At 33.4% G+C, this 15,916-nt stretch overlaps 1 protein-coding gene across 1 annotated transcript in view; it reads left to right on the top strand.

Moving 5' to 3' along the window:
• The window catches only part of CUNH12orf40 (chromosome unknown C12orf40 homolog), a 53,487-nt gene that overhangs the window by 36,680 nt on the left and 891 nt on the right, over window positions 1–15,916 (top strand). The window contains exons 12-13 of the mRNA XM_015594357.1: window positions 6,852–6,915; window positions 13,454–13,536. Of these exons, the coding sequence (XP_015449843.1) occupies window positions 6,852–6,915; window positions 13,454–13,536 (147 nt within the window). The remainder of the gene's footprint in view (window positions 1–6,851; window positions 6,916–13,453; window positions 13,537–15,916) is intronic.

The raw sequence follows: 15,916 nt of genomic DNA, 5'->3' as shown, positions 1-15,916 counted from the left end.
GAAATATCATTTTCCACCCTTTCGCTTTGTCTTTGGAGGTGAGATGTGTCTCCTGGAGGCAGCATATGGTTGGGTTTTGTTTTTTATCCTGCAACTCTGTGCCTTTTTATTGGTGAGTTCATTCCATTTACATTTAGGGTGATTATTGAAATATGAGGTCTTATAGCCATTTTATCTTTTGATTTCTGGTAGCTCGTGGTTTCCATTTCTTCCTCGTCCTTGTGTTTCTGTTTTCTTTCTTTCGGCTTTTGTGGGTTTTCCCTTTGGTCCTTCTTGTTTTGTTACATACTTCAGTTTTGAATCTTTGGCGTGTGGTTACCATTCGAATATGTAAAGGATAGTTTATATATCTATATCTACATCTATATATATATATCTAGATATATATATAGATGTAGATATAGATATAGATATATATATATATATATACAATCGTCCCTTTTCTTCTGTGTTGCCTTATCTCAGTTCCCCTTTGCGAATTTGGATCTTTAAATCTTCCCCTTTTCAGTCATTGTCTCAGTTTGTCCCTATGTATGCTGAATGTTCATTACTATCTTGCTATAGCAAATCTCTTCTTATTTTAAGCTTATAATGTTCTGTTCCTAGTAAGGGTTGTACTCCTCTGCTTTTATCAGCCTGCTAGTTACCTCATTTCTAATTATGTTTTCTTTTCTCTCATTTTGTTTTAGGTGAGCTGACCCCTTTCGGTATTCCCTGTAGTGCAGGCCTCGTAGTGGAGAATTCCCTCAATTTTTGTATGTCTGGGAAAGTCTTTATTTCTCCTTCATATCTGAAGGAGAGATGATCTGGATACATTATTCTAGGCTGGTAGTTCCTTTCACTTGATGGTTTAAATATTTGATTCCATTTCTTTCTGGCTTGTAAGGTTTGAGCTGAGAAGTCTGAGGATAATCTAATGGATTTTCCTTTATAAGTTACTGTTTTCTTTTCCCTGGCTGCCCTGAGAATTCTGTCTTGTCATTGATTTTAATACAGTGTGTCTTGGTGAAGGTTTTTTTGGGTTGAGGTAATTGGGTATTCTGTTGACTTCTTGAATGGCAAGCTCCAGCTCATTCCTTAGATTTGGGAAATTCTCGTCCACTGTTTGTCTGAAAATGCTTTCTAGTTCCTGTTCCTTTTTCTCACCTTCGATAATGCCCATTATTCTTATGTTTCCTCTCCTGAGAGTATCAGCTAGTTTTTGTATTTCTCTTTCATTATTTTTCATTCTTCGGCTTCTATTTTCTTTCTTGTGATTTATTTCTAGGTTTTTGTCTTCTACATCACTGATCCTTTCCTCCATTTGGTCGACTCTATTTCCCAAGCTTGCTGTTTAATTTTTCAACTCTTACAGTGTGTGCGTTTCTTTTCTTTTCTTTTTTTTTTTTTTTTATCTCCAGAAGATCTATTCTGTTCTTCTCGAGGGTTTCAATCTCCTTGCTTTGCTCATCTAGTTTTTTAAATTCCTGAAAATGTTGATATGACTCATTTCGGAACTCAGTGAGTTTTTTATAAGTACCATCCTGAATTCTCTGTCATTTTAGTTGCATATTTTATATCTGTAAGCTTATTTTCTGGAGATTTTTCTCTTTCTGAGATGCCTTGTCACTGTAGTTGTTCATGGTGTTTAATGGACTATTTCTTCGCTTGGGCATTAATGGAACTGTATTCTGCTGTTTTTCTAGAAAGAAGATTTATTATATAAAGGTCTCTCTTTAGCCTGCTGCAAAGATGGCACTTTTCTTTTGGTGTCCAGTAGGTGGTGTCTAAGCCTCTTGAATCCCTGCTTTATATAAAGCCTTAATAATGCCTGTTTATTTTCTTGTAGATATTTAATCACACTCGCTACCCTCAGTTTCAGACCCTGTTGTGATGATCTGGCAGCGTTTGCTCAAATTCCCATGGGGCTCTAGGGTGATCATCTCTTCTTATGGCTGAGTAATATTCTTTTTCATTATATAATGGCCTTTTCGGTCTCTTACCGTAATATTCATCTTAAAAACTATTTTGTCTTATATACATACAGGTATTTCAGCTTTCTTTTCATTTGTATTTGCATGGATTATCTCTTTCTGTCCCTTCACTTTCAGTCTGTGTCCTTATGTCTGAAGTGAGTGAGTCTCTTGTAGGCAGCATTTAGATGAGTGTTTCTGTGTTTTGTTTTGTTTTGTTTTTAATCCATTTAGGTTCTCTATATCTTTTGATGGGAGAATTGAGAGCATTTACATTTAATTATTAAAAGGTATGGACTTATTGCCATTTTGTTCACTGTTTTCTGGTTATTTCGTAATTCCTTTTTTACTCTTTTTTCTTGTTCTCTTTGTGATTTGATGATTTTCTGTGGTGGTATGCTTAGATTCCTTCCTCTTTTGTGTATCTACTATAGGTTTGCTCTGGTTATAGTGAGGCTTATATAAAACAACTTATATTTATAGCAGTCTAAGTTGATAAAAACTTAAATCAACTGCATTCTAAGCTCTACATTTTTACTTCTCTCTCACTGTATTTTATGTTTTTGATGTCACAAATAGCATCTGTCTATCTTGTGTATATGTTAACAAATTATTATAGTTATTTTTACTACATTTGTCTTTTAACCTTCATACAGGCTTTATAAGTGATTAACCTACCACCTTTACAACATTAAATTATTTTGAATTTTACTATATATTTACCTTTACCAGTGAGATTTATACTTTTATATATTTTCCCATTACTAATTTGTGCCCTTTTCTTTTGGCTTACAGTAGTCCCTTTAACATTTCTTGTAAGGCTAGTTGGGTGATGATGTGCTTCTTTAGCTTTTGCTTCTCTGGAAAACTTTTTCTCATCTTATGAAGGACAGCTTTGCTGGGTGAGTTTTCTTGGTTGGCATTTTTATTTCCATCTGCATTTTGAATATATCATGTTATTGTCTTCTGGCCTGAAAAGTTTCTGTTGAAAAATCTGCTTATAGTCTTATGAAGATTCCCTTGTATGTAACAAGTTGCTTTTCTTTTGCTACTTTTAAGACTCTTTCTTTGTCTTTAACTTTTGTTAATTTAATTATAATATGTCTTGGAGGCGATCTCTTTGGGTTTATCTTTTTTGTAGCTCTTTGGGCTTCCTGTATCTGAATGTCTGTTTTTTTTCCTATGTTAGGAAAGTTTCAGCTATGGTTTCTTCATATAAATTTTCTGGCCCCTTTTCTTCTTCTTCTCCTTTTGGGACCCATATAATGTCAATATTGGTCTACTTGATATTGGTTCATAAGTCCTGTACACTACATTTACTCTTTTTTTTTTTTTTTGCACTTCTGATTGGATAAATTCCACTGCCCTGTCTTTAAGTTCGCTGATCCTTTTTTTGTCTTTATCTGGTCTTCCATTGAACTGTTTTGTATTTTTCAGTTTAATTATTGTGATTTTTAGCTCTGCGATTTGCTTGGTACTTCCTTATTTTTCCTATCTCTTTGTTGAAATTCTCACTTTGTTCATGTATTGTTCTCCTGACCTTGGTGAGCATCTTTATTTTGATCTCTTATCAGCTAAAACACTTTATTAAGATCTTTTTCTGAGACTTTATCAGTTCTTATGTTTCTTCCTTTTGCTTGACTTTTTTGTTGGTCTCTGTGCATTAGATAAAACAGCCACCTCTCCTAATCTTGAAGGAGTGGCTTCGTGTAGTAGATGAACTTTATATTTCAACCCTCTCTCACCTCTTGGTTGTCTTTCAATTTTGTGATTGTCCAGGCAGCCTACTTTATTTTCTGTGGCTTCTGATAGTTGAGGGTGTGCCAAAACTGCCAGTGGCCCAATCAATGGTGAGGATCTTAGGCAGCACCTAGATTCAGTCTGATTGGAAACTGGACTCTCAGGTATATAGATGAGTCTTGTTTTTAAGTATGCAAATATACTTTTTTCATGAGAAGACTTAGAAATAGGTAATTATGTCTGCTCCCTTTGTACTGAGCCCTGGTGCAATAGCCATTTAAGAACTTTTTTTGTTTGCTACCATCCTATTGAACCTGTGAACTACCAAAGTTCCATTGACCACCAGAGCCAGGCTATCAAGGAATGTGTCTTCTGGGAAGCATTCACAAAAGCTGAGTGCTAGATGTGTGCACAAGTGTCTTTCTTGGAGACATTGGTGACCTGAGGTGGAGCAGGTCTCTAGAGAGGATTGTAGTCAGTCCCTAGACGTGTGTTTAATTAAAACCTGCCCCTCATGTCACAGGTATGAAGATAAACTAATAGGCCTCTTTCACAGAAAGATTGGGAGTATGTTTCAGTCTGTGTCACTGTGTTGTTCCCTGGGTGGGGGAGGGAGTGGGTAGCTGGTTAAGAACTCTGTTTGTTATATAGTTCTGTGGTACCCATGAATGTAAGCCTTGCTGGCTGTCAGAGCCACGTTATCAAGAGGCGTTCCCTGGTCAAAAGCTACAAAAACTGAGGCACCAGACATAAGCACTAACTTCTTTTTTGGGGAGATACTGGCAATCTGGAGTGAGGCAAAAGGAGAGTGCAAAAATAGCATCCAGACTCTGAGGTCTTAGGAAGGGATACAGTTGGCCCTTAGATGTGAGTTTAATTAGAAGCCTGCCCATCAGACTACAGCTATCAAGATAAGCTGATAGGCTTTTTTTTTTCTTCAGAAAGCCTGGGTAGTTCACTGGGCTTCTATTCTAGGCTTTGAAGTATAGCTATGGTGAGCTTGGGTGAGCCTTTTAAGATCTGTTTCCAGCTCACTATAGCTTAAGGGTCTTATGGACACAAGCTCTGTTGGCTTTCAAAGCTTGATATTTTGAGGCCTTATCTCTCAGATGCAGGTCATACAAGTTTGGGTACCAGATATGAGGTTCAAACCATTTGCTTCTCAGGGAGTAGCCTGGAATTGTGGGTTCCCTCCCGATTGCTGTGTCTGGGGTGGGGTTCATGGCGGGGTTCATGGTAAAATTGTGTTTTAGCCTCTCCTACCCATTTTGATGTGGGTTTTTTCTTGTTTGCCTGACGTGTAGGAAAATCTCAGCTCGATTTTTGGTTTCTCTCAGAGGAAATTGTTCCATATGTAGCTATAGATTTTGTGTGTTGTAGGATTCTCCTATGTCACTATCTTGAGGTGGAACGTATTTAATGCTAAAATAGTAGAGGAATAAGGTTTAAGTATGATTGCTTAAAATGGGAAGGTAATCACTAGAGAAATGAAGATAGAGGACTTCAAAATTCAAAGGAGTAAGGATGTCACAGTAGCAAATCTGATCAAGGTGGGAAAAATTGCGATACCACTTCTCTGTAAATGGTAAAGATAAAATGTAAGAAATGAAACCTGCCTAGCAATTAATATGTAAAATATGAAGGAGTGATTTTTCTCAATGTTCTAAGAATATCAAATGGAGAAGAAAAAGTGATCTATATATATTTTTCAAGAAACATGTAGAACATAATAATAAAAGTCGAAAATAAAAAGATAGCAACAGATAGACATAAAGAAAAGATAGAGTATTGGAGTAAGAATAGTGTAAATGCAATTAATAGCCCATTCAAAAAAGGGAAGAGAAAAGATACAGAGTTACTGATCCATACCAATTATGAAACCTGCTGGGCAGGCATTGCGAAGGCTTGTCCTAGAGGACGGGCACATTCCTGAAACAATTCGGTTTCTTCTCTTTGGGATGATCTTTGTCTATTACCCTCTATCAACAGATTTGAAGTGGGTGTAGGAATGTATGCAAGCCTTGTAGTCTATAGCTTTTAAAGCTTGTGTGTTTCTGCTGCAAGTCTGGGGCTTGAATTTTTAAAAGTTGAACATACAAGACTTTAGAAATGATTGAATAGTGGTATTAGAGAAGAGGCTCCACTGCATAAAGTTATTTAGGGCTCTAAGTTGGTGGAGACTCTATTTTCAACTGGTGGTTTGCATGTTTGTAGTATAAGTTGATATCAGAGAGCAGAAGGGAAAAGGAAGTGGAGTATTGTGGAAGAAATTTTTATGGGTCAGGACTGGCAGTGGTGTACACCACTTCTGCCCATGACCTGAACTTAAATCACACATCCAAACCAATTCCAAGGGATGCTAAGAAATGTAGTCTAGCTGATGCATAAGAGGGAAGGGAGACAGTTTTGGTTGCAGCTACATGGTTTCTCCTTTATCCTACCTATCTAAAACTCCATGTCCCATCAACAGAGAATAGGTATTTTCTGTAAGTCCATGATATATTTGTAAACATAATCCATGTAGTAAGCCATAAAGTCTAAGATTTATCTAAGGATTGATTCGTAGCCACATTCTTTAATAAAAATTCATTGAATTAGAAATCATCAACAACAAAAAAGATGCCTAACATCCCTTACTTTCTTGGAAATTAAGAAACACTCTGGGTTTAAAAAAAGATAAAAAAATGAAAGTAAATTACAAATTATGTAGAAATTGATAGAAATCAAAACCAATGGCGTATTCTACAGAATCTTTATGCCTCTAAAAGCTTTTATTTTAAAAAAAACCTGAGAATAAATGAGCTGCTACCCAACTTAAGAAATTAGAAAGGGAATAACAGAATAAAACTCCAAATTGCTTTAATATCTTTGTCTTTTTTCAACTGCTTTTACTGTGATTACCTGAAGCATTTCTTGTTTGTCAGTAATTATTTTCTTAGCAAGTGTTTATTCTTTTGCTTGTGTTTTGAAAGCAATTTTAATTTCATTTCCTTTACTGTTCGTAGACAATTTTCCCTTGGTTTTAAAATTATCTTTGTTGAATTAAAATAATACGAAGGAAGAGTACTGTAAAATGAATTGGTGGAGTTAAAAGGGAGTTATAAGTGGATTAATTACTGTGTATACTTGGGAGTTGTTAAAGTTTTGTTTTCCTTCTAGAATCTGGTGGAAGGAGGAGGACTGTGTTCTTTAAAAGGCACACCAACATCTACAAAGAAAATCTGTCAGTATAACAGTAAGTGAAATTTACTATTTAAAAATATTTACATTTAAATGGAAATCAGTTACTTTTTAAGTGTTTGTTTTTAGATTTTTTCCAGCAAGTATGTTTCATAGTAAACTTCTAATATACTAATGCTGCATATGACTCTTGAAAATTACTTTTATTTTTCATAAATATAATATACATGATCAGTATATATAATGTATGCACATAGTTTAACAAATAATAAAACAGATACCTTTGTATTCACTTTGTAGTTTAAGAAATAATGCATAATCAGTACTTTTGAAAATCTTCTCAATTGCATAATCTACACTGCCCCCTAGAGGTAACAATTAATCTGAAGTTATTTTTGGGGGCATCATGCATAGACTTTTCCATTGCTTTGTTTTGAACTTACTACAAATTGAGGCAAATTCCATTTTTCTGCAACTTGCTTTTTTTTGTTCACCCAGTAATATTTGTTGAGGTTCATCTGCTTTGAAACTTGTGACTCTAGTAATTTCATTATCTGTTTACTGCTGTACAGCCTTCTATATAATGAATGTATTCCAGTTTATGCATCTTCTGGCAATGATTATTTAGGTTGTTTTGATTATTTTGCTATGATAAACAATGCTATCTTGGCAATTATTGACATTTTTCTTGGCACACATGTATAAAAAGTTCCTCTAGGATATAATTCTTGGTATAGAATTGGCTAGCTCATCTAATATGCACATCTTCACCTCTTCTAGATATGCAAAATTGTTTTCCAGAGTAGTTATGCATGTTTAAGCTTCCACTAGCAAGAGATAAGAGTCTTAGTTCTTATATATTCTCACACTGGATCAGTTTTTTGTCATCTTTGGCATTCTTATATCTCACTGTAATTTTAATTTATATTTCCTTGATTATTAATTAGGTTGATTGGCCATCCATGTTTCATCTGTGAAATGTCTTTCATTCCTGTTGCCTATGTTTCTTTAGGAATTTGGACTCTCCTTGAGAGAAGTGTCTTTTATATGCTATAGCTATATGTATGTATCCTATATATGTTTTATATATCCTAGATACTAATTGTTTATAGACTTGTGTGTAGTAAATACTTTATATTTGAATGGTCTTTTAAATTTTATGCTGACTTTTTATGGACAAAAGTGTCTGGCACTTTTTCGATTTTCTAATATCCTAATTTTCATTTGCTAATACCATACTAGCATTTTTATTTTGATTACTGTATAATATGTTTAATTTCTAAAAGAATTACACATCCTTTTGTACTTTTTAAAAAGAATTTTTCTTCTCTTATAATATAAACTTTGAAATCAACTTGTCTTAACTCTTAAGAAATGTCTTAATTTTTATTAGGAAAATGATAAACGTGTATATTAGCGTGAAATGTAACCTTAATTATGTTAATAGCCCTATCTAAGAACAAGGGATATCTTTCTATTAATTTAGTCTAATTCTGTATCTTTAATAGGTGTTTAAAATACCTTTAAGTACCTTAAAATTTTCCTCAAGTATATTGTACACCTCTCTTGTTAGACTTAGCTGTAGATACTTTCTGGTGTTTCTGTTTTTACTTTAGTGTGTATACACATTCCATGTTTCTGTATTAAGATTGTGGATTTTGAACTTAGGTGCATGTGTGTTGATTATTTAGAGAGGATTTTTTAGGACGAGATTTTGAGAGAATTAGTAATTGGAAAAGACATTCTTGGCAAAAATGGAAATGATTTTTTTTTATGGCATAAATGGAAATGACTTAGTTTTTCTTCATAGAGTTTTTTTTATTCTGGCAAAAAAAAACAAATATATTCACCCTCCCAATAATTTCCAAGAGTACAGTATATATACACCTCCTTTTTCCCTCAGTCCCTGGCAACCATCATTTTACTCTGTTTCTATGAGTTTGAATATTTTAGCTATATCACATATGTGGAATCATGTAATATTTTTCTTTCTGCGACTGGCTTATATCATTTAGCATACTGTATCTTCAAATTTCATCGATGTTGTGGCATATGACAAGATTTCCTTCTTTTTTTCCCCAGCTTTATTGAAAAATAATTGACATACATTACTATATAAATTTAAGATATACAGCATGATGGTTTAATTTACATATATTGTGACATGATTACCACAATCAGTGGTAATCTAATATTTATTTTCTTAGGAAAAAATAAAAAAGTTTTCTCCTTGTAATGAGAACTCATAGGATTTATTCTCTAAACCTTCCTGTGTATTATGTAGCAGTGTTAGCTATAGTTACTGGGTTGAACATAACATGCCTAGTGCTTATCTTATATCTGAAATGTGTACCTTTTGACCACCTTCTTCCAGTTTCCCCTCTCCTCACCCTCTGCCACTGGTAACACAAATCTGATCTTTCTTTCTATGATTTTTTTTTTTTAAATTCCACATCTAAGTGAGATATAGTATATGTCTTATTACATGTAGCATAATACTCCCTAGGTCTACCCATGTTGTCACAAATGATAGGATTTCCTTTTTTTTTTTTTTATGGTGGAATAATACTCCATTCTCTATGTGCATGTATACGTATTTGTGTGTTTATATGCACACAATTTATATAAAAGAACTTTATCGATGGACACTTAGGTTGTTTTTATGTCTTAGCTGTTGTAAATAATGCTGCTATGAACATGGAGGTGCAGATATTTTTTGGAGTTAGTGTTTTTGTTTCCTTTGGATATATTACCAGAATTGGAATTGCTGGATTATTATATAGTAGTTCTATTTTTAATTTTTGAGGAACCTCCATACAGTTTTCTATGGTGGCTGTACCAATTTACAGTCCCACCAACAGTACACAAGGGCACCCTTTTTCTCTATATCCACTCTAGTATTTACCTCTTGTCTTTTTAATGATGGCCATACTAACAAGCATGAGGTGGTATCTCATTGTGATTAATTTACATTCCCTAACATCACTGTGTTGAGCATCTTTTCATGTACTTGTAGGACTTTCTTATATCTTCTTGGGAGAAATATCTATTAGGGTCCTTTGCTGATTATTTATTTATTTATTTTTGCCATTGAGTTTTATGAGTTCTTTATATGTTCTGAACATTAACTTTTTATCAGATATATGGTTTGCAAATATTTTCTCCCATTCCACAGGTTGTTTTCTCAATTTGTTAATGGTTTCTTTTGGTGTGCATAAGCTTTTTAGTTTGATGTAGTCCCACTTAATTTTATTGATGTCATATCCAAAAATCATTACCAAGACCCACGTCAAAGAGATTTATTTGTTTTCCTCTAAATTTTCTTTGTTTTGGATCTTACATTTAAGCTTTAATCTATTTTGTGCTAATTTAAATGAGTGGTGTAAGATACGGGTCCAGTTTCATTCTGATACATTTGAATATCCATTACCTCAGCACCGTTCATTGAAAAGACTGTCTTTTCTTCATTGAGTGTTCTTGGCTCCCTTGACAAGTATTAGTTGACTATATATGCTTGGGTTTATTTCTGAGCTCTTGATTCTGTTTCATTAGTCTACTTGTCTATTTTTATGATAGTATTACAGTTTTGATGACTGTAGCTTTATGATAGCTTGAAATTCAGAAATGTGATGCCTCCTACTTTGTTCTTCTTTCTCAGAATTTCTTTGGCTTTTTAGGGTCATTTGTGGTTCTACATAAATTTAGGAGTTTTTCTCTTTACATCTGTAAAAACGATGCCATTGCAATCTTGATAGGGATTGCGCTGAATTGATAGATGGCTTTGGTAGTATGGACATTTTAAAAATATTAATTCTTCCAATCCATGAACATGGGATACCTTTCATTTGTGTCGTCTTCAGTTTCTTTCATTAATGTCTTATAGTTTTCAAATAGAAGTCTTTCACCTCCTTAGTTTAATTTATTTCTAAGTTTTTTTTGTTTTTGATGTGATTGTAAATGGGATCAGTTTCTTTTCAGAAAGTTTCTTAGTGTATAGAAAGCTATTGATTTTAACATGTTAATTTTCTATCTTACAACTTTACTGAATTCATTAATTAGATCTACCAGGTTTTTGGTTGAGTCTTTAAAATTTTCTACATGTTAAATCTTGTCATCTGCAAATTAAGACAGTTTTACTTCTTCCTTCCCAATTCTGATATGTTTTATTTCTTTTCCTTGCCTGATAGCACTAGCTAGGACTTCTAGTACTATGCTGAATAAGAGAAATGAGAGTGGACACTCTTGTCTTGTTCCTAATCTCAGAGAAAAAGTTTTCAACCATTCACCATTGAGTATAATGTTTGCTGTGGGCTTGCCATATATGGCCTTTATTATGTTGAGATATGTTCCTTCTTTGCATAATTTGCTAAGGGTTTTTATCATGAATGGATAAATTTTGTCAGATGTCTTTTCTGTGTCTGTTGAGATGATTATATGATTCTTTTCTTTCATTCTGTTAATGTGATGTATCATGTTGATTTGCATATGTTGAACTGTCTTCGCATCCCAGGGGTAAATCTCACTTGATCATGGTGTATGATCCTTTTAATGTGCTGCTGAATTTGCTTTGCTAGTATTTCATGGAGAACTTTTGCATCTGTATTCATCAGGGATATTGGCTTGTAGTTTTCTTTTCAAGTAGTATCTTTTTCTGGTTGTGGTATTAGAATAATAGTAAATGAGTTTGGACGTGTTCCTTCCTCTTTAGTTTTGTGGAAGAGTTTGTGAAAGATTGGTATTAATTCCTTTATAAATGGTAAAATTCACCAGTGAAGCTGTTCGGCTCTGGATTTTTGTTGGAAAATTTTTTATTACCAATTCATTCTCCTTACTAGTAATTGGTATATTCATATTTTTTCTTTTTTTCAGATTCAGTCATGGTACATTTTATGTCTATAATAATTTTTTCATTTCTTCTAGGTTGTCCAGTTTTTGGTATATACCTGTTTATAGTAGCCTCTTATGATCTTTTGAATTTCTGTGATATCAGTTGTAATGTCTTCTTTGTGTGCAGTCTTTCTCAGATTTTAGTATTAATGTTAAACCTGAGTCACAAGAAGTTTTAAAGCTACATGTAATAATTAAGACTCTTTGAAAGCTTTCTTGAAATTTTAATCTCTTGCCTATTCTCTATTCCAGTTTCACTTTATTGCTTTATTGAAGATCCTCATCATTTTATAACTAGATCATTGAGTTACTCTCTCAACTGACCTGCTTTCATCCAGTCTTACCCTTCTTTAATCCATCCTGTGTTAGATACGTTGGTAGATTCTTTACATTAAAGTGTGCCCTTACACTTCCCCCCACCCCCATTTCATATACTGTTTTTCATCTTATCTTTCTGGAAAATGCTTATTTATCTATCAAAACCTATTCTTCATACTTGTGCCTTCTCTGTAACTCTTCTCTGTAACCAGATCTCTTTCCTTAGAGCTCATCATACTTAGCTCTCTTACTTTTATACTTTTTATGACTTTTATTGCTACTTGATTGTGAACACTTTTAGCATTATAGACATGTATCCCTATGAACTTGTACAGTGCCTTACATAAAGTAAGTACTCAATAAGTATTTAATTGCATTTACATTTACATTTTGATTTGCACTGTTTCTTACACCATTAAGGCCTATTCACTATACACTTGTCTTTTCTACTGATGACACTGGGTTTACTGTATTCCCCTTATTATAGGGGAATACCCTTAGAGTATGTTGTTATTAAAAATTCTACCATTCACTTTGTTGTACTCTGCTTTCCACTCTCAGGGAGAACCTGCTGCAAGGGGGTATAAATTTCTCTCTAGAATGATGAACTAAAGGTATCCGATTTCAGCTAAAATCTCTCTGTTAGCTGACTGATGGTTAGTTTCTGTTACAGAGAGCATCAGTCCTGACCAAGGCATGAACAGATAGTACTCATTGTTTATTGCATGTAGGAGGGTATGTGATTTGATTTGAGCTGTTGCTCCACATTCTGTTACCTTTTGCTTTTGTTGATAGCAAACCCATTTTCACAAAGAGAGAAGTGGTTGAACTTAATGTTGATCTATAGTATTTTTGCATTGTAGGAAGTCATACTACTTTTTAGGCCCATTTTTAAACTTTACTTCCAATCATAATGGAACATATTAAGCAAATAATGAAAGAATATCATTCTGGATGCTTTGAATATTTTTTCCCTTTTTTACCTACAGTTTAGATTGTACACTGAAGGTTCATTTACTACATTAGCAAATATCTGGTGCCTTGGTACTTAATAAACTTGATTTATACCTGCTTTCTGCAAGTTGACACTTTGTTTACTCATAAATGGTTCATATGTTGGAAAATTAATTCAGTTTTCTCTTTTATGTTTCCTTATGTTATGTACCTTATTTTAGATACAACTCTTTTAAGTGTAGAATAAACCCATAATATCCTGTCAGAAATATAAGCTGCCAAGTATCCAAAATGTTAAATAGTTTTGGCATACTTTAAAATGCTCTGTAGTTAATTTTACCAGCAGATATCTTTTGCTTATGTATATATTTTGTAGAGTATTAACAAATACAATTCTTTATAAATTAAACCTTTATTTTCAGATCTTGATTCTTCACAGAGTAGTCAGACCACCAGTTACTCTCCAAGGCCAACAGATAGTTGTTTCAGTTCTAGTTCGGAAATGGTAAGTTATTGTCCTCTCTCCCCTACATTTTTGGCTTGTTAATATATATTCTACTAATTTAGAATTATTTGTATTTCTCGTAGTTTATATTCTGAAAAAATTCTTGAGCCAATAGTGGAGATAAATATAAACAAAATGTGAAAAATATTAAACATGTAAGAAGAATGTAAAAGAAATGTAAATAAGCATCATTCATTCACATTTATAAAGATGATGAATGTGTTCGTAGTTATTTACAAAAGCCACTCGTGTGTGTATGTGTACGGGATGATAAAATTGTGTTTCTTTTAAAAGGGTTTTTAAAAGAATCCAGTCACAATAATTGAAAATCTAAAACAACCAAGAATACATTCAAAAAATCTCAAGGCTTATATGAAGAAAACTATGAAATGTTATTGTAAATTATAATCTGAAAAATTGGAGTGGTATGTTATTTTCTGAGTGGGAATGCTGCATTTATCTTAAATCACATTTTTAAATGGAATTCTCCGTTTTTCCATGTTCATTTCATCTGCCCTTTGTCTCTAGATCACTCTTCAAACTGCTCTTAGTAAATGAAGGACATCAGTGACGTCTATGTTGCCAAATTCATTGGACACTTTTCAGTTTCTATGAGAATTCCTAATATTGGTAGAAATGATTCTTTTTTGGGGGGAGCAGGAGAACATTTTCTTCTCTGTTTTTGTGACAACACATTATCTTGGTTTCCTTCATACTTCTCTGAATGCTACTTCATGCATTTGCCCACTTCTCTTCCACCTTTCCCTGTATTTAAATGTCGTAATGTTTAGGATTTGCTACAGGACTCTCAGCTTACACTTCAAACTCTAGATAATTTTATATGCTCCTCATATGGTTAGTACTACTGCTCAACTTTGACTTTAGCTCAGATCCTTCTTTAGATATCTAATTTCTTCTTGGATATTTCTCAGAAATCTTATTTTCATACCTCAAACTGAATGCCCCCAGATCTTTTCCCAAAATCAGTTTTTCTGATGGTTCTCATATGGGTAGATACTTTTTTGTTCACTCAGTTGCTCACACCAGAAAACTAGTAGTTAACATTGTCAATTCTTTCTTGTCTCATCTGCTTTCCTTAACTACATTTACTCCATTTTATCCAGTCAATTCTTCCTCCACAATAAATTGCATATTTATCTACTTTCAACTTCTGGTGTCAGTACCCTAGTCTAAGTTACCATAATCATCTTCTTGAACTATTGCAGTTATTTCTTAAGAGATCTTTCTACTTCTACTCTTGCCATAATTCCCTCCTCCTCAGTTAGCAGTCATTGTGATCTTTTGAAAACTTGAATTATGTTATTTTCTTTATTCAGTGGATCACATTTACTTTGGAATCTAAACTACTTACAGTGGCTATAAACAATATGTGTTCTAGTATCTTAGTATTCTCCCTGTCTCACCATAGCCCAAACATACTGTCATTTCAGTTTATTTAGCTTATCAGTCTCTCTTCTGTCTCAGGGCATTTATGTATCTTGTCTCCTTTACCTTGCTCTTATTTTTCCTATAGGTCTTAGCTCGAATATGTCAGTTCTTCTGAAAGCCCTTCCTTGGCGCCTCAATCTAAATTATGCCCCTTAGTTATGCTCTCAAAGTGCTTCATACTTGTTATTTGTAATGTATTTCTCAGTTTGTAACTGTATGTACATGTGTGTGATTATTTGGTTGTCATTTCCACCCATGAGAATGTGTGCTGTAAGAGAGTAGAAATCATGTATGTTTCATTTACATTGCAGATGACATTGCAGATGCTAGATAAATCTTTATTTCTTGAGTAAATAAATATATTGAGCTTGTTTTCTCTAATTTGTGCCTAGACAGTCTCAATGCTATTTCTTAGGCTTACATTTTCTATTTCAGTGCCAATCAGCTGAGGCCTATAGCTCATTTTAGGATTTTTATGTTAACATTACTTTTTTCATAGCTTGACTAATCAATACTTTTATATAAGATTTTCATGAAAAGTTGGTTTAGTGTTTAAAAGATAAATTTTCCATGAGATTGAGAGATTTCTAATTAGTAAATTGAAATCTAGACTTATTAAAAGTTCTTAAAATTTGACTTTTTATGCAACAGTTGTGATATTTATTGCTATTTAACTTTTCTTTTGGCTATTTGATTTCCTGTTAGCTGGTAACTCTCCTTAAGTTATATCTTTTATGAGACTGGGACCATTAGAAGTATAATATAGATTTTTTTTTTACTTAAGTCAGTGAGTGAATAGTAGAACAAGTTTTATGTGTTAGCTGGTTTTCTCAAAGTTATTACTTCTACTTCACTCTTTTTAAAAATGGTTGAAGAATGTTGTATATCATTTCCTCCTTGTGAATGGATGCTAATAAGCAATAAAATTTCC

Source organism: Pteropus alecto, unplaced genomic scaffold, assembly GCF_000325575.1.
Source record: "Pteropus alecto unplaced genomic scaffold, ASM32557v1 scaffold778, whole genome shotgun sequence".
Lineage (NCBI taxonomy): Eukaryota > Metazoa > Chordata > Mammalia > Chiroptera > Pteropodidae > Pteropus > Pteropus alecto.
Note: the sequence above shows the minus strand (reverse complement) of the source record. Positions and strands in the feature narration are given on the sequence as shown.